The sequence below is a fragment of the Sphaeramia orbicularis genome, chromosome 7 (assembly GCF_902148855.1).
Source record: "Sphaeramia orbicularis chromosome 7, fSphaOr1.1, whole genome shotgun sequence".
In the NCBI taxonomy this organism is placed as follows: Eukaryota; Metazoa; Chordata; class Actinopteri; order Kurtiformes; family Apogonidae; genus Sphaeramia; species Sphaeramia orbicularis.
This window is the reverse complement of record NC_043963.1, coordinates 30,262,698-30,283,328: the sequence shown is the minus strand read 5'-3', so window position 1 is coordinate 30,283,328 and position 20,631 is coordinate 30,262,698. Positions and strand designations below refer to the sequence as shown.

The 20,631-nt window shown below is 36.6% G+C and overlaps 1 protein-coding gene across 2 annotated transcripts in view; it reads right to left on the bottom strand.

The window, feature by feature from the left end:
* The window catches only part of slc12a5b (solute carrier family 12 member 5b), a 63,347-nt gene that overhangs the window by 19,149 nt on the left and 23,567 nt on the right, over positions 1–20,631 (bottom strand). For both annotated transcript variants that reach the window (XM_030138112.1, XM_030138113.1), the window contains exons 2-3: positions 2,521–2,624; positions 1,338–1,478 (exon numbers count right to left, since the gene is read on the bottom strand). In XM_030138112.1, coding sequence (XP_029993972.1) covers positions 1,338–1,478; positions 2,521–2,624 — 245 coding nt within the window. The remainder of the gene's footprint in view (positions 1–1,337; positions 1,479–2,520; positions 2,625–20,631) is intronic.

Genomic DNA, 20,631 nt, shown 5'->3' with positions numbered 1-20,631 from the left:
AGTTTTAAGGACGGATGCCAAATTAAATAATCAAATGTCTACACTTTGAATACTTGTTCAACTAAAAATTTACAGTCAAATTTTGTAAAATACACAATCAGTTACTGCATCACAAGGAATATGTTGGCAAAGCAGTAAAGACACTTTATTATTGTTAAAGTATCAGTTTTCACCAGAACATCATTAAATGGCATTTTGTTCTGTCTGATATCCTGATACAGTGTAAATTTTCAATTTGATTCTGCAGAATGAAGGAAATAATCAGAGGATATATATGATTTGACAGATGAAAATCACTGCTCTTGTTTTATCCAAAAGGGGAGGATGAAGATGAAGACTATCAGCACTTCATCATCATTTATTTAATGTGTCAGTCTTTATGTTGTTCTCTGTCTTTATCTAACCCTAACCCTAACCCTAACCCTAATCATGATCAAAACTTTTGGTCATAACTGTAAACTAAAGTAAAACAGAAATAGGAGGAAACAGGATTTGAACTAAATCTTGTGCTGTGCTGAACAAATGCAGGTTAATAGACATAATCCCTGCTGAGAACGAATAAATGATAAGACAGCCAATCAAAAATGAGAGATTAGAATAACAGGCAGATTTTTATTTTCACTAATATTCAGTTACTATGTCCTTAAAGGTTTCAGCTATTCTTTCTAGTTATTTAGATAGGAATGTGTAAATCTTCATTTGTCTTCTGTCATAATAGTATCTTGTATACTTACACACAACCATGTATCATACAATCATTCATTCATTCATTTTCTGAACCCGCTTTATCCTCACTAGGGTCACAGGGGTCGCTTGGAGCCTATCCCAGCTACACAGGGGCGAAGGCGGGGTACACCCTGGACATTTCACCAGTTCGTCACAGGGCTGAACATATAGAGACAAACAATCACTCTCACATTCACACCTATGGGCAATTTAGGTTAACCAATTAACCTCTCAGTGCATGTTTTTGGATGGTGGGAGGAAGCCGGAGTACCCAGAGAGAACATGCAAACTCCACACAGAACGGTCCCACCCCCCGTTGACTGGTGTTGGAATTGAACCCAAGACCTTCTTGCTGTGAGGCACAAATGCTAACCACTGCACCACCGTGTCACCCTATCATAAAATCATTTGATTTTAAAGCAGTGATGTCAGCTAATAACCAACATTGCAAAGTCATGCATCATATCATAATGAGAGTGAAAAATGTTATATGGTCTGGCATCAATAAAGAAGATCTGGGAACAAAGTCAACTAAACTTTTACTAACTTTTCTCTAAAATCAGTATGATTGATTCAATGTGATTTTATAAACCCAGGCTTGTGTTTTCTACCTTCACAGGCTTTTTGGTCGGTCGTGCTCCCTCCTCATTATTCTCTTCCTCTTCGTGCTCTTTGCTTCCTGTCGGCAGGTTGGAATAGTTGGCCAGACTGCTGAGCAGAGAGGAGACCATTGGACTGGTATCCATCTCCTCCTGCAAAACACACAGTCAGTGATATTAACCCATAAAGACCCAAACAGCCACTGGCAACCAAAACCATCTACTGATCTAAACTGCTTAATAACAACTGATCCACTAGTCCTATCAATACATGTAAATAATTGGTGTAAAATGCAGTTTGTCATCTTTTCATGGTCATCAGATATGACCCATTTGAACGTTCAGAGGCTCTGTAGTGAATGTGGAAACACAGTCATCTTCTACAACATTGATTCACCAGTAAAACCCATGGAGTTGGATCAATGACAGTGGATTGGGACACTTGTTTTATGTTCAATTAATGATATATTTTGTTGAAAAAGTCCATTTTTCTTCAGTTTTCTCTGTTTTTGATGTTATAACAATCAACTTTATTGTGAGCTTTAATGAACATCTATATGATAATTATCGTTTTTTTAATGAAATATGGGAAAATACTAGATTTTCACTGAAAAAAACACAAAATATAGAGGATAATATTGTCATAAATGGTGAGAAATCACTTAAGAAAGGTTAAATAGAGAGAACAATTCATTTGGAAACTGACACAAAAGTAGCACTGGGTATTTATGGCTTAAACAATCTATAGTAAAATATCTAAACTGTGTTGTCAAAAATATCACACTGACAGTTCTTAGGACTTCCCATTCCCAATGATTCAACATTTTACTACAATAAAAATGTCAAAAATGCTGAGAAAATGATTGTGCTTTAAAATGATCATTTATGGTCAGAACATGTACAAATATTTCAGAAATCTAGGTGTAGAACACTGATAGATTAAAAAAGATCTTACTGTGAAGCATTTTGTAAGCATAGCTGATATGTAAACAAAATCAGCCCCAAAGATTAGATCATAATGTTTGGTGTATTAATATTTATCAAAATCTAAAATTATATTATGATATTTATTGTTCATCAGTTACCAATGGAGCAGCTCAATTCAATTTGTCCGAATACTTTTATCTATACAGTGTATAGACTGGTTTTACTGGTTGTAGTTTGTATTGTACTGGTGGATAAGGTCTGATCTCACCTCAAATAGAGCCATGTTCTTCCCATCATACTGTTGGCTCTTCTCCACATCACTGGCCGCGGTGCTGTTGATGAAAGGACTGCTCTCCTTTGGGTTTCCATCACCTGAAACATAAGAGCAGATCAGACGTCAGAATGGTTATTAAAAACAGAATTCATTTTAATGTGCTTGTGTGGCGAAATTATGTCTCTTATGTCGAGCTGTAATTTTAACAGTTAAACATCAAATTCTTAACATAATCGCCTAAGTCATTTTTTATTTATTTATTTATTTATTTTATAAAAATTACTTCTTTTTTTTTTCCTAAATCATCAAAATATATTTTTGTGTTTCCTGAAAAATCGGAAAAATGACTTAGACTTAGAAGGAGACAACAATATTAGATGTAACTCTGTTTTTATTAGATTTTGTACTTTTATTTTACAGTCTTACTTGTACATATTTTTCATTTCTGGCTTCCTTTGTCAATTCAGCTTTTTGTTGAGGCATCTGTTCTTATTTGATTTTCATTCAGGGTGATGATTACCAGTGGTGTGACATCACGGCTGACCTACAGTATCAGAATCACCACTCTATATTTACATGCTACATTTTTAAACTTGTTCCATGAATTATGTATTAAATTTTTCTCAATAGTCTACTCTCTTCAGTTTGTTTCTTTTGTCTAAGTCATTGCCTATAGTAGTGTACGTGCATGTTAGAGCGTTTGACCAATCATATTTCAGACATCATGTGTTGCCGGGTAAATAAATCTGTCTTGAGACCCTCAGAATTAACAGTTCAGGATCTGTAGCTTCAAATAAATTGCAATCAACCTGTTCCTTTAACCAATCAGAATTCATGTTGGCCATGCGGTGTACAATAACATCACAATTATCACGTCATTTGATTGGATGATCAAAGAGCGACTGGTCGAAACAAACTCAGCTTGCAAACCACATTTGTAGAGACTTGCATAAGGTAACATATTTTTATTTAAATTAAACAGCTGAAGAAATGGATGTGTTCATGGACATACTAAAAAATAAGCAGTAGTTTTGGTGAGAATAATGTATTTTACAATAATTTACATGTTTTTGTAATTTTATTAAACAAATATTGATAAGTCTGCTGGAGATGATGGTGGAGCTGTGGCTGTAGTGAAAGTACACCTGCTCAGTTGTGTTCATTAGGTTTATTTCTTTAATAATGGCATTCATTCTCACTACATGAGATACCTGTCTGTAATGCATCACCCAATTATATTGCATTTGTACATAGTATATTATTAAAAGGTGTATTTATTCAGGTAGAACTCCACTGAAGGCCTAGGTGTTATCTACACAGCCCACCATTGATGTTTACTACGGATGTGTCTGATCCCTGCAATCCCTGCATCCCACAAGGACTCAGTGTTGACTTATAATGTGTCACTGAGAAGTACACTGCCTGCATTTACACCACATCAGACCCAGGAGAGACTTTTATCAGGATGAAGAAGAATAGACCTGCTGCACTGCATCAAAATGTAGCTCTGGTAGAATAGCTGTAACATTCAGAAAGGGTTTTCTATTATAGGCCAGCTCTCTCTATGCAAATTCTAGGACCAATGGCCCTGTAGCTCATCGGCATGTTTTATTAAGAATTAATAATAGCTTGAATTTTGTTCTGTTAGAATCCTGTGTTCTTGATGCAGGAGCTCAGTCTCCCAACAGAAGTGGGTGGTACTGTCACATGAGGATAATTTAAAAAAATTAAATGAAAGTCCATATATTACTTTCTATCAGTGCTCTTTAGCTGCATAAAATATTTTAAATGAATCTGACTAGTAGTTTCGGAGAAAACTGTGATAATGTAGACCAGAGGTGTCAAACATGCGGCCCGGGGGCCAAATCCGGCCCGCCAAAGGGTCCGATCCGGCCCTGGGAATGAATGTGTGAAATGCAAAAATTACACTAAGATATTAACAATCATTTTAGTTCAGGTTCCACATTCAGACGAATTCAATCTCCAGTGGGCAGGACCAATAAAATACTATCATAATAACATGTAAATATTCACAAGTCCACATTTTTCTCTTTGTAAATGTAAACATATTCATGTAATTTTACTGTATTTACACTACAACAAACTATCATTTCACAAAAACCATGACAAACCTGAACAAAAATATTAAAACACCCTGAAATGTCTTAAGTGTAATCTTATCAATATTCTGCCTGTTACTAAATGTTTTGCGTCTTTGTAGAGCAACTGTGATGTGTAAATTGTAATGTACATAGAGACATATTATTGTTGAAGTTGTACTTATTTTTCTTAAGAAATTTTAGTGTATGTTACTCATATTGTTTTAAGGATAGTTTGTAGATGTGAACATTTTCATCATGTAATTTTACTTTTTTCACTCTTAAACGTACAGGAAAGTTTGGAGTTGACATTATTTATATATAATTATCTTTATTTTTTACCGGTCCAGCCCACTTCAGATCAAATTTGGCTGAATGTGGCCCCTGAACTACAATGAGTTTGACACCCCTGATCTAGATGTTGGTGACCTTGAATTTGACCCTTCATGGTCACTCAAGGTCATATGTCATGAACCCAAATGAAAGTCCATATATGACTTCCTATCAGTGCTCAGTGGTAGCTATATAGATATCTGTAACCAGTTCCTTGTTCTAAGCCAATAAACTATAGCCCATTATAAGTAAAGGTACATTTTTAATATTTCAAAAAGTCATAAATTCAAAAATCTAAATTTCTCAAAACTGTGAACAAGCTATGTAGATATTTTCCCAGGGAAGCTACACATAAAATTCGAAATTAATCTGACCAATAGTTTAATCAGAGAAGATGTTTAAAGAAATTGCTTATGAAGGTGACGCCTTCACAAAAGCCCACATCCCATTGGCCAGTGAGCTAAAAATGACCAACCTACCCACACCGTATGCATTAAACCTGTGTGGTAAAACATTAAATTCCTCTTACATTGTCTACAGCAATAAGACAGTAGCTTACATCATGAGCGCCGTGATAATCCCACAGAAAAACCTCTCGCAGATGGTCGGAGTCACTCGCAGGTTACTTATATCATGACCTCAATGAGGTTAACGTTCCTCCAATAGTCTGACCCGCTTTGTGGGTCAGATGTGTGGTGTAGTGTCAACTCAATGTACGGAATTATGCAACAGATTACGCTGACAGTGGTGACTTAAAGGTTTTCTACAGTGGTTTTTAGGAAGTAAAATTCACAAACCGTGTATTGTTTGCTTTCCTTTTTTTGGCATCAGTGCAGCAGGATTAATGAAAGTTTTAAACAGATAATGGACATTTTAGTGCAGTGTGATTTAAAGAAAACACCGTCCTTTCATGGGTAAAGTAAGGTTAATCTGATTTAAAGCTAAGTTATGTCATTATGGGTTTAATGTTTTGCATCAATTCATTTTCGTGGAACTTTTGCTTTGGGTTAGACTCACAATGGAGGAACTGAAAGGCTAAAATGCATGTATTAGATTCAGGTAACATGTAGCCGGTAGTGATGCACGGATCAGCGGTTACCAGGACCCGCGGGTCAGGTTGGGGTGGGTCAAAAAATGTCACTTTATTTGCATGACGGGTTGGGGCAGGTCAAATAAAGGAAAAAAAAAAACAGACCTGTGCATCACTAGTAGCCAGGGATTTTGGAAAACTGATATTTCCCCCTCTCCATTAAAAAAAAAAAAAACCCTTGTGCAAATGTGACTGTTTCAGAAAAATCTTCATTTACACAGCCCCGTATATCTACTCCGTTAAGAACCTGTAGATGGCAGAGTAGTGAGACGATCAAGTACCATTAACAATCCTGAAAAGAGTCCTACTATATAATGCACGTTCTGTGTCTGATCGATCGATGTTGCAGCACAGGAGAGTGTTTGTACAGATTTTCCTCAGCCTTCACAGGCCTGATCGCCGCCAAACTTGCCAAATGAATAGAAACATTACCTGACTATCTACTAGGCACAATTTTATGTACGTATTCAAATGTTGTGAGGTATGCTGGGTAATTTTATGTTCTGTGTCTGATCGATGTTGCAGCACAGGAGGGCATTTGTACAGATTTTCCTCATCCTTCACAGGCCTAATTGCTGGCAAACTCACCAAATGAATAGAAACATTACCTGACTATCTACTAGGCACAATTTTATGTCTGCATTCAAATGTTGTGAGGTATGCTGGGTGATTTTAGCCTCTCTCTACTTTGAATTCTTCATCCCTGCCGCCATACTCCATTTTCGGAAGTGGTTATGCTGCCATTCATGAAATTTCTACTGCTAGCAGATGATGCTACAATGTGAAGGCTGCAGTTCACTACTGCTGTATGAGTTTAATCATTCTTGACAGGCCAAACAAATACATGCTCTTCCCTTCATGCCTCACATATTGGCTCAAATTATTACCAGCACAATGCATGATTAAATGGTAGTTTACAAATGGATAATGGTGGCAGACAAGTTCTACTTATCATGCTATCGTACAATGGCACCATGGGTACAATGCCACTAGTCACAATAATCCTGGTTCTGGGTCCAAACAAATCAGAGACATGCAACCAATACAATGCAATGAAAGTGGTTTCAATGCAAATGACTTTTTTTCTACTATCACAAACTCCTTTTCTGATGTGCTGGAGTGGATGAAAAAGGGTTTGACCTCTGTTGAGTTGAACTGTGTTCGTTCTGTAGTCATTAACGGCTCCGGTCTGTTTTTCAATCATGCTTTGTCTTTAGTTCATTAAGACCGCTGTGCAGGGATGTAAATTATTACTTAATTTACCTTCCACTGAACTGGACACAAGGACTGATAAATCAAAAATGAAGTATGAAAATGTGGAAACCCCTCATAAAAGCCTTATTCTATATCAAGTAAATACATGAAGATCCTCTTAAGCAGATGTAGTGGGCGCTACTTAGCTAAGATGCTAACACTCACTAGCACCAAACTTCCTTATTTTAGTTTAATACGTGTAACTCCACTTATCAGCTCCATCCTCTTCCTCTATACTGTATCATCACGTGAAGTGGTAGAATATTTTCTTTGAAAACTGTGTCCATCCAAGATCTCCATGGCCCTCTATTTAAAAAGTGAAAACAGAGATTTGCCAAAATCTCCACTTTGGCTGGAGAAACCAGTTTTCAGTGCACGTGCCCATCATTGTCGTGTAAATGATAGGCACAAATGCAAAATGGAGAAAAATATGTAAACACAGCCTTATTCTAATAGAAATATGGTGCAGTTTCTTTATTTCTTTGTTGTCATGCTGGTCAGTGTCCTCTGGTTGTATGAAGTGACACAATAAAGCATGCCTTTCCATTCCCCCAAGCAGCAGTGGTATTATAGACTAATCTTTAAAGCAAAGAGGAGAGTCCAAAGCCAGTAAAACTGCTCTTACACAGCCTGTAATCCTTTGAATGATAGACTCTTACCCTAAAGATGCATTGGTTGTCAAATTGGATCAGGAGGCATTTCAGTTTTAGAGTTTGCATGAGGGTTTATCTGTGTTCCATCAATGCCTCAGCACAACACATCCATAGTAAAGTACCTGACTTATCTAACAGACACAAAGACTTAAAGAAAATGGAAAAAGTCTTTCACAAAAAAATCTTAATCTTCGATGGATTCCCTTTCTACTGAAGTTTTTACAGTTATTTCAGCCTCTATAAAAAACAGCCTCAATCTTAACACCCAAAGCAGTATTTTTCAGTCTCTACTGTTAGTCCAGATGATTCTGAAGCCATCCACCTGGGTCTTCTGTAATCCACCATGATTTCTAAATCAGCATCTAAAGCTCCTTTCTCCTGTTGGCTATGAGTAAAACCAGCTTTTAAAATGTTATGAGTTATAAAGCTTTAGGAGCTGCTCCTTGTGCATTTGTAAGTTTGTACAGAGTATAATTTCATGCAGTTTAACCCTTTCAGATTTCTCCTTGTCCTTCCTCCTGGACTTTCTTTTCATCCTGATCTTTGACCTTTATAGACTCTGAATGTGACAGTCACCCACAGATGCAACTAGAAGCACTCGGAGAGCGCAGACCTCCGCCAAGGCTGATCAGTGGCCCCCCCCGTGGGCCCCCCCACCCCCAATCACCACCAAAATGAAATCATTTCTTCCTTATCCCATTTCCAACAAACCCTGAAAATTTCATCCAAATCTGTCCATAACTTTTTGAGTTATGTTGCACACTAACGGACAGACAAACAAACAAACCCTGGCAAAAACATAACCTCCTTGGCGGAGGTAATAAAAATATATGATCTATGAAGAGGGCGATTTGCAGAACCATCAAACCCAAAGCATCAATATTCTGTCTCTCGATTTGGCATTTCTCAAAACACATTATTGTTTCTTAAGCTAAAATCAATAAATAAGTAATGATGGCTTCCTTCCTTCTCTGGTAGATATATTAACAGGAGTCTGCCCCCTCTAGTAGAATGGAAATGATATATACATGTATAAAGGCAAGTTTCCACATATGTTCAAACCTTACAAGCTGGAGAAACACATTGCACATATTCATATTATACAACACTTCCTCACCACAGTACTGTGCGGGAGTTGTTTTTGCATCAATAAAAGATTTAGGATGTTGAACATTAACTGTGAACTATAACACACTCAACAACAACAAGTACTTGAATTTTGGCCCAGTAGGTTTTGTTTTGGGGCTTTTTTTTCTAAATCAGTCCAGCTCCTTTTCAGCACCTGGTTGAACTCCAAGAGTAGTTACATGGTCAAAACTCAGTAAAAACACAGTGAAAATAAAGGAAAATCACAACAACACTGCAAACAGTAAAAACAAAAAACAAGGAAAACAGTGTAAAAAAACAAAAAGAAACCCAAACCGTCTTTTTTTATAGCCAGTCGGTGTCACTCACTGCTATTACACAGATGGCGGGGGTTGCACTGAGCATGCTCAGATGTCTATGGAAAGAACAAGGTCTACTCTTTCAGCACATTTTGAATTTTTTCCTATTGAGCAAACGGCTGAATTTTTAGGAATATTTAAAATAAATCATACATACAGAATGAGCACCACAAATACTGTATGTCAGGGATTATAGGCTTAAACAGCGCTGAAAATGACTTACACAGACAAGATCTTACAACCAAAAAGTAAAAACTGAAAAGAGTGCTGAAGATTATCACTTATTATTTCTATCCTGTTGTAAAAAAAAAAAAAAAAAACAAACAAAAAAAACTTCGAAACCAGGGGAAATCCTGAAAAATCTCTGCCAGTCTCCAGCTTTCAAAGACTCAAATGTAAACAGCCAAGTGTTAAAGATAATCTCACAACAGAGACAAACCACAACAAGTGAAGAAGCTGATTAGAGCCGCAGGCTGCAGAACCAGCTGCTGTTTCTGAGCTGATGTGTTACCGCAGGCCTCATGTGAAAATGTGAGCCAACACGTGCCTGTGTGGACCTCACCATTAACGCGCAGGTCACATCAGGACGAGTCAACTCATCTGACCTGCAGACATTGTATCCATCGTAAATTACTGCCACAGGCCTCACTCTTTTGAATTCCTCTGTCTTTATGCAGTTACACACAAAGACTTAAAGCACAGTATCTGAAACCACTTTATAAAAAACAGGCATGATAAAATCTCTGCTGACATTGTAAATTGAAAATATTCTATATGTTGGCAAATGGTTTAAGTATCTAAATATTCTGGCATATGATTACTGTAAACTCATAGATAAGCGTGACCTGCTGTAAGGGAAAAAATATTCCCCGAGTGAAATAAAGGGTTTTATTTTTTCCACATCTGGTTTCTTATGTCCATAGGCTGAAAATCACTGACAGAGATTATGGGCCTGATTTACTAAAGGTTTGTGCTTGTAAAAATGAGTGCAAACTTGACTATGCACACAAAAATATGTTGAGGCTTATCTACTAACAGGACGCATTAAAGGTTGCGTCTCTCAAATGGGCAAAATAGCTTGCGCAACCCATTTAGTATGTTTGCCTTGATGAATATGCAATATGGGTGTTTCTGCAGGAAGGTGCAAAAATTTTTGGGAAGAGCAGATGCAACTATTAATTTAGTGTGCAAAATGTGATTTGCCAAACCTGAAACTGATTTTTCATCTATATTGAGCACGTCTGAAAGGCAGGTTTTAACTGGCACAGTTTCGCACAAAACTGGCTGCAGTTGTTGTGGCAAGGAGGCGGCATAGGCACAACTAAAGGCAACGCAGAGAACCAATTTGTTCTGCTCACGTCAACCCTTTTTTGGAATGATGGAAGAAAAAATAATTGAGATGTATCTCTTATCCAGTAATGCCATTTTCGAACTTCTAGGTGAACTAGGAGATGATCTGGGGCCAGTCACAAGGAGGACTTCACCATTTCCAAGCTTCAGGCATAGGGGTTACGTGTAGTATTTGTACTTAATTTTTTTTTTTTTTTTTTTTTAATTCCAAAAATTATTATTAGCGTTTTGAGAATAAAGAGTGTTGAAGTAACGCCAAAGACACCAGTGTATTAGATTGTTGAGATAGGGGCTGAATCTATTTATGGCAATGTTCAGCTGATTTATGTGACCACTAGAGGGAGTAGTGAGTCATTCTGCTAGTCTCTCATCATGAGGAAAACTAACACCACAGGGCTTTTGACCAAAGCATAAGATAGGGACAAAATGGAATGAGAACCACTAAAAACAACTTTTAGAATCAAAGAAAGTGACAAATTATTAAAAGTTAAGTTATAAGCACTGTTGACTGGACACAGATCTAAACTAGAAAAGCACTTGGAGAGCGCAGACCTCTGCCTTATGACTTATGACCTATAACGGTATAAAGCTATCATGTGATGGTATTATCTTTGCTAGGTTCACTGTTCACTGACCCATGGTCCACACCAAACTGTGACAGTTCTGCCTTTGGACGATTCCAAAAAGATCTGTAGTGCAGCTGCGGATAGCACAAACATACAGAAAACTGAGGTGATTTTTGGTTTCACTGTGTCTGTTTTCAGTCTAAAAACAGAGCTATAATGTAAACTGTCAGCTGACACAGCACAATAAGACACACATGATTTAGGCCAGCTGTCGAAAGAATCATGAATCAGTTTTTGTTTGAAGAAGAAAACTTGATGATACCAATGCAGATGTACATAAAAAGTGAGCTTTATATTTAATTCAGTGAGTGATACAGTCTGTGGATACATAGTGATGATTTGTTGGTGGTTTTGGTAGATCTAAGTCTGTTCTGGCATGTGACTTCCCCCTGTTGTTGAGATTTTGGAATATTAATACTACATTACCCCTATGTATAAAACATTCCTATTAATAAATGAGTTGTCATTACAAACAGCTAACCTGCAGACTTTCTACAGAGTTCATTATCTGCTGCTGCCACTCATTCAGTGCTAAACTGTGATTTTTTCCACAGTAGGAGGTTGCGGGCTTTGTGGGGAAGTCAGACCACTGTGTTCATTTAATAATCCAAAAACAAGCAAACACAATCAGAACCTCTTTAGCCCGATCAGCCCACCCGCGGGCCGAAAAAATTATATTAATATTCATCTTCTAAAAAAATATAATAAATCAGGGCAATGGATGTTTTTTTTTTCCACTTTTGCTCAAAGTTTAGACCCTAATGTTAATAAAAGTACATCAAAAGTGTATTTTAGTGCAAACTTTAATGTTCAAACATGATTTTTAATCTTTGTGGGGTAAAATATACGCTATTAAAAATCTCAGACACAAACAATTAATTTATGCATATCATCATCAATCCAGTTGAAAAAAAACAGGTGAGGATAAAATATTCTAATTTGTCTTTTAGTTTGTTACAGTTTACTCAGGCATAGTAATAGATACAATATTTTAGATGATGGAAATAGATTCTGTGAGGTCTCTGAATGTCCATAGACACCAAGAACATCCATATGAACCTTATTATTGTGGAGTAATTCTTCATTTACTTTGGTAATGTCTTTTTAGGCGTTTTTCCCCTGAAAATATGGTCAGGGTTAAACAGATTAAAGAGGAAAAGTTCAAGTTCATGCCTTTATTTTCTCTTATACACTTTAAAAACTTTTTACATTTGCAATTAAATGTTGTCTTTCCCTGACAGATACATACTTTTGTTTGAGCTTCAGGACAGTCATGATTCATTGATGAGCAGTGATTTGTTACAACCATCTCTGTAGAACTGCAAGATCTGACATTGTTTTTTGCTGCTGTGCAGGAAAATTGTGATTGTTACTTGACTGCAGCCTACAGATGAAGGCACTGGGCGGTGCAGATTTGTACCCTTGATGTGACATAGCTATTACAAAATGGACAGTTTATACCGGCTTTTAAAGGCTTAATAGGCCACAGGCTCAAGGGGATTATTGAGCAGCTGCTGGAGACCACAGAGGAAGGCAGAAATTAACTTCTGCATGTGACAGAACTGCACCAATCAGCTGCACAGCAAATTCACAATTACATCAACCACACACATACCTCATTCATTTTCACCTCCTCTGCTGCAACGGAGGAATTAAAGCTAATTCCATGAAGTCATTTGTTTAATTTAAATCTGTCTCCTTTCTGACACCCTCCTTCACAGCTTGTTTCCCGCCTGCCTATCTTTTTATCTCTCAGACTATAATCAGCTGCGGTGATATGCTGAAATGTGATGCAATTTCTCTAATCTTTAAATGTAAAACCTCATCAATTCAGGACAGAGGATAAGACGTGTAAAGTCATGGTCAGAAATATACACAACTTATATGAGTGGCAGCTTTTTTCATTGGACACCAACATTAAAATGAAGTTAAGACACAACTAAACATCTATCATTAAATAAAATCATATAATCTACTTAAAGGTACAATATATAACATAGTGTATGTGAAGACATTCTGCTCTTGTAATGGTAAAACTATGTAACACTAGTGACCTACTAGAAATGACAATTATTAAAGTCAACACAAGACTGGCTCCCAGCACAACACAAACTTCATCACAAATTTCATGTAAACACACAAGCCTATACATTCTCAATGCAAAGTTGGGATATACTGATGCTCTGTTATTTTTAAAGTATGGCCAAGTCCAAAAGATGTCTAGAGAATTCCATGATGGTAGTTTGGATATGTTTTAGCCTGCAATCAACTTGGCTATGTTGAACAGCTAAAATAAGAAAGACAGAGGGAGAAAATGCAAAAATGAGCAGCATGATACAGTACCCTGGTCTTCTGTCCATGAATGTTTGTGTTCTGCTATAATCCCCTCACCCTCTTGCTACTAAGGTTTTTGATGAAAATGTACGTGATGAAAGATGATGGTATAGGGGTATTACGGGGGTTGAACGGAGGCTCCATGAGCACCAATGAATGTCCCAAATTGTAACTTTAATAATAGGTATCCTGCAAAACCAAAATGAAACCTGTTTTCACTGGATCTTCAGTTTGTGTCTGAAATTGCATCCTAACCTGCTAACTGGTTGGCTAAAACAGCGCACAAGATTTTTTTTTTTAGTATGTCCAGACCCAAAGTAGGAAGCCAATAGTACTTGAACTGCATGATGCTTTACTACTAAAGGTTAAAGTTTAACTCGCAGTATTATCCCCATAGGAAAATTCAACATTTTACTATTTTACCCAATACACAGAGCACCTACCACTAGCAATTAGCATTAGCACTTAGCACATTAGGAGGTGTGAGATGCCATTGAAGGCCCTTTGGGACCATCTCCAGATTTTTTTTTTTTTTTTTTTTTTAATTGAACAATGAACAATTGAACAGTATGTATATGTCAAGGTAGGATAAAAAAAAAAAATAGTCACATTTCACAAAATATTTAGCATTTTCAATACATATATACAAATGTGAGTAAAATAAATAAATCAATAAAAATAAATAAATAAAATTTAAAAATAATAATAATAAATCAAAATAAAAACCATCTCCAGACCATCTCCAGATATTGATCAGTAGGCAAATGTTGGTCAAAGGCACTAACAGGAGATTTAACCCTTACATATCTGTTTTTGATGGGAAAAACCCTGGAATGACTGGAAATCAAACAGAATGCTCTATCTGTGAAGTGGAAGTGCAAATGCACTTCTGTAAATATAACAGTATGCAAGCTCTGGACACTTCCACAGCATAAATATCTCATAATGCAATGCAGTGGTGATGACAATGGACAATAACAGAACATGAATACAGCCAAGTAGCTGGAAACCAGTAGTACTACACAGATACTTCAACAGTTTATAGTGTCACAAAGATCTCATTTGAGTGAATAGTATTATACAGTCACGGAAAAAATTATCAGACCATCAAAAGTCATCAAAAACAATGGTTATGCAATCAAGTACGAACTCCTGTTGTATCATGTGACTAAAACAGACAGAAAAGAAAACATGGAATGCCTAAAAGCACTGTTTTTGTCAGTAGAACGCCATAGCTATTGATGTAAGAACTGAAGTGATTTTGGTTATTATCAAGAAAACATGGAAAATGACTAGATATCAGCTGTGAAATTAAACTCCTATGCGCTATTTTTGTTGTTATCATTATATTTGTCCAAACAAATATACTTTTAGTTGTACATTAAAATGAACAAGAAATTGAAGAAAACAAGGGGTGGTCTAATAATTTCTTCTGCGACTGTAGATGCTGGTACTGTTGTAATATTACACAGATGGAGGTAGAGGTGAGATTGGATAATCACCATGGTTACCTGCCCCCATCTAGCAAAGATGCTTTCAGGAAGAAACATATTCACATGCTGTACATTGCATCCAGAGATACATCCTACTCTTTACTGGCAGAAAAATGTTATTGACATTAGTGTCAATATTCTATTGATAATATATTTCAAACAGATGGGATGGTATGTGGACTCATTTTTTGAACTAAAATATCAGAAGAGTTGTACTTTTTCACTGTCTGTGGCTCATAGATATGGATGTAAAAGAAAAAGTATCTGTCTCTCTGGTTAGGGTGACATTGGGCGTGATTTCAGAAAATAATTTGTCAGCGTTAGTAGTACTATCTGACGTTATCTTTCTAGCTGTGATTACCATTCTGACATTCTGTACTGTGCAAAGTCAACATTGTTTTGATAGTGAAAATCAATAGTAAGTGTTCTAATTGCAATTTTTGATGTATTAAGTTTACATCTTGAGACACACCAAATTTGAGAATTTTTATACAAAGCTGCACAATGTCCTATATGTTTAATAGTTTGCCTTTATTCATTCACTTCCTGAGTAAAGCATGTTTCAGAAAAGACAATCCATGCTATTTTATTCACCGCATTGTAGATATTACAAACCTGACCTAAATGGCACAAATGTCTTCCCCAATAAACTTTAATTCTGTGTTGAAGTTTAACAGACAATAGCAAGTTAAACTTCTCTAAGAAACTTCAAGGAAAGTAATTTATAGGCTGTTGATAAGAACAGGAGATAGTTGAGGTAGTAGAAATTCAAGAAAAGTCCAAGGAGCTTAAAGTAACCCCTTTTATCTTGCAAGTATTTATGGAGATTCGTACAGGGTGTCACTGACCATACATATGTGGTATGTGGGGTCATTCATAGTACTGACTGCCTGCTTTTATTATAGCGGTATGTGCCCCCTAGAACTCTAATATTTCAGTACCACACTCTTTTATTTCCCCTTCCTCTTAAAACACAGCATTACCCATTATACCCAATTTAAGCCTTATCCAGTATCCTGTAGAGGTCACTTACCAGTAAAATAATTACCAGGCTGGCTCTGCAGTGTATGTCGTAAAGATAAAGAGAAAGTCGGCGCCATAAGAAGCAGGAAATTAGCTGTTTGGGGAAAAGGTGCTGGATGTGGTTTTCTAAATTGATATAATTATACGGATATGACATGGCAAGCACAACAATTGTCACAGGCTAATATTTTCAGTTTAGTATTTGGACCCAAAGCATGGATTTGGAAATATGAAACTACTTTAACCCATAAACACCCAGTGCTACTTTTGTGACAGTTCCTAAATTAATTTTTCACTAGATTTAACCTGTCTTAAATAATTTATCTCCATTTATCATAAAATCTTCTCCATTTAGCATTTTTTTTCTAGCAAAAATGTGGTGTTTTCCAATATTGTTTCCTGATCATGTACTTCAATCATCATGCTGAGATTATGTTTGAGAGTTATTATACCAAAAACAGAGAACACTTAAAAAGTGATTTTTTCAGTAAAATATATCATTAACTGATCATAAACCAACTGTCTCCATTCACTGTCATTTATCAAACTCCATGGGTTTTAGTGGGGAATCCGTGTTGTAGAACAGTGGTTCAGCAGTAGCAGTACCACCCCTGTTGAATAACACTATTGTAGAAGATGACAGTGTTTCCATGTTTACTTCGGAGCCTCTGAACGTCCAAATGGGTCATATCTGATGACCATGAAAAGATGACAAACTGCATTTTACACCAAGTATTTACATGTATTGATAATATTAGTGGATCAACACTTAATAAACCTTTTTATATCAGTAAATGATTTTGGTCGCTGGTGGATATGTGGGTTGTTATGGGTTAACCTGTTTAACCCTGACCATATTTTCAGGTGAAAAATGCCTAAAAAGACATACCCAAAGTAAATGAAGAATTACTCCACAATAATAAGGTTCATATGGATATTCTTGGTGTCTATGGATATTTAGAGACCTCACAGAATCTATTCCCATTGTCTAAAATATTGTATCTATTACTATGCCTGAGTAAACTGTAACAAACTAAAAGGGAAATTAGAATTTTTTTATCCTCGCCTGTTTTCTTCCGGCTGGATTGATGATGATATGCATAAATTAATTGTTCATGTCGGAGATTTTTAATAGCGTGTACTGTATTTCACCCCACAAAGATTAAAAATCATGTTTGAACATTAAAGTTTGCACTAAAATACACTTTTGATGTACTTTTATTAACATTAGGGTCTAAACTTTGAGCAAAAGTTGAAAAAAAAAACATCCATTGTCCTGATTTATTATATTTTTATGGTAGATGAATATTAATATAATTTTTCGGCCCGATGGCATCAAAGAAAAAAGTTTATGGCTCACCAGAGAAATTGAAACATGAGCATATCTGTAACAAATTTCACACATATAATGGTATGTCATGGATGAAGAGTAAATGTGAACCTTATGGTGGTGCTAGAGAGTAGTCTAGGATCATGATCGATCATTAGGATTCGTCCTCTGAGCTACATGGCAGCATTCATCAACTTATCAACAGGTCCTGTCATGGTGTATCATATCAGAAAGCAAAACTGCTGTCAGATCCAGTAATTCCAGATGTGAGTTAAACAAAACAAAGTCTTTGTCTCTGAAATCAATTTATACTTCGGCTCCGCTACATGAGCTAGTTCGCCACAGAGGTTTGGGATGAGCGCCTGGCTGATGAAAAGTGGAGTCTGTTTATAATTCAACAGATAATGAGATCATCCTTTCTGTTTGTTCACACCAGCCAAGATGCAAAGGGATAAGCACCCAAGCCAGTACACACAAATGTGTATACTGCAAACAAAGATAGACAGATGTCCCTACACATAACTACAAGTGAAGAGTAGTTTGACGAGCATGAAAATGATACAAATGTCTGTCACCAGATCTCAAAGAAACTGAATATCTATGTAAATTTGAGACAAAACAATTGCCCTCTACTACATCATCAAAACATTAACGAAGGAATAGAGACCCCCAAGTCCCTCCCCCTCTGGTTGTACCTCCTTTGCCCTTATGTCAGAAAAATATTGTATCAAAGTCAGTTGTGAGAGACAAGAGATTTACACATATGATGTTTGTCAGTTTAAGAGATAATTTTACAAGTTAAAAAGATCAAATTTGTCAAAATATCAGACTGAAAATATGTAAAGACAAAGACAATACAACTCAAAGTCCCAGAGACGATGTCATCATAACAATTTCTGTCCACGGTCTCTTCTAATTTGCTGAAGATGGTTCTGCAGTTTCAATGTTACTAGACTTGTAGTGATTTTTTTTAACCTCTTTCAATATTTTTTTCACCCTAATGCTCAATAAATCCGGTGAAATATGTTTTGCTGTTAGTGACATGGATCACACGAGATGAAAGATGCAGTGTACCGAACCGTTCCACATAAAACTAGATGGTTCTTTAGTACCTTTACTACTAATTTGTCTTTTAAATTGATGTGTAAACAGTGAGCAAATGGGATCAAAAAAGTCTTTTGTCTTTTGGCACTGATGACAGTGATAGTTCATATTTTTTCTGAAGTTTGGTCACATGGCAAACACAGGAAGAGATGGGACTTTGACTCTCAATATGTTTTGGAAACTAGTGTTCATCCCTCCTTTATAGATGTACAGGGTGTCCCATAAGTCTCCATACATAGGAGACATAATACATTCCATACATATATGGTTCTAACATGTATTTTTTTTATATTTCTTCTTTATAGTTCTTCAGCAGTGGAGGACACGCATTGAAATGTGTTCCCGACAAAATGCCAGTCATATAGAGCATATTATATAAATAAAAATGGTTTATGTCAAGAAACGTTTATTTTTCCTATGTATGGAGACTTATGGGACACCCTGTAGTTCATTAACAAGTTCACAGACTTAGAATCAGGTATGCTGAAACATGTGGTACACTGAATCTGAATATACAGGCAGTTGTTCACACATAGATAAACACTCACACATGGTTTACAGAAAGAAACAAACTTTCAGGTTGAGCTATGAACCTCTCAACACCATCATAACTTTTCTGCTTTTGTATCAGAACAAGTGTATTTTGGTCCAAAGACAGAGAAATGTGAAATCTGACCTCACAGCAAATCTAAAGGATTCACATGGACTCTTCTTTTTTTCAGGGAATTTATACTTGTTTTAATCAAACTGTTCAATTATAAACACAGCACAAAGAGACAGAAAATGCTAATTAAAAAAAAAAGATGCAGTATTAAAATTTACTTTGAATTGCACATCATTGTAAAGAGTATGAACACTGCAAAAACTGTGTCTAAAAACAAGATAAAAACACTAAACCTGAGGAAAAAGGTACTCAAAGCAAGTGAAATATCTGTCCATGCAACAAGATAATTTCACCTAACAAGATTTCTTGAAAGGGCCTTTGCCCCTATGTAGCTGGGATAGGCTCCAAGTGACCCCCGTGACCCTAGTGAGGATAAAGCGGGTTCAGAAAATGAATGAATGAAGATTTCTTGAATTAAGACTGTTAAATCTAGAAACTAGAAGCACTCGGAGAGCGCAGACCTCCGCCAAGGCTGATCAGTGGCCCCCCCCGTGGGCCCCCCCACCCCCGATCACCACCAAAATTTAATCATTTCTTCCTTATCCCATTTCCAACAAACCCTGAAAATTTCATCAAAATCTGTCCATAACTTTTTGAGTTATGTTGCACACTAATGGACAGACAAACAGACAGACAGACAAACAAACCCTGGCAAAAACATAACCTCCTTAGCGTGGGGGGGCCCACGGGGGGGGCCACTGATCAGCCTTGGCGGAGGTCTGTGCTCTCCGAGTGCTTCTAGTCTAGAACCTTCATTCATCTGATAAAGCTGGTAGAACTGCCTTGGCTCAGATTGCGGTGGTAAATCTTGTTTATAGCCACGAACACCATTTCCAACTAGAAAAGCACTCGGAGAGCGCAGACCTCCGCCAAGCGCAAAAATTCCCCACATAATCGGTGATACAAATCCTACATTTATTTTTTTAAAATAAAATCCGCCTTCTGGATCAGATCCGGATCAGCCTTTGAAATGTGATAGAGGACCCCATTGTCAATTCCTGAGTTAAATTTCATGAGTTTTGGTCAATAATTAAGCGAGATATTGGGAAACGAAAATTTTGGCCCCATTTACCACAATGTTAACGAAAATTTCAAAGTGATCCAGAATCCAGTATTTCTTCCGGATCACCCCCAAAAGTTAATCATTTCTTCCTTATCCCATTTCCAACAAACCCTGAAAATTTCATCAAAATCTGTCCATAACTTTTTGAGTTATGTTGCACACTAACGGACAGACAAACAAACCCTGGCAAAAACATAACTTCCTTGGCGGAGGTAACTATACTGTTTCAAAAGCAATGTAAGTT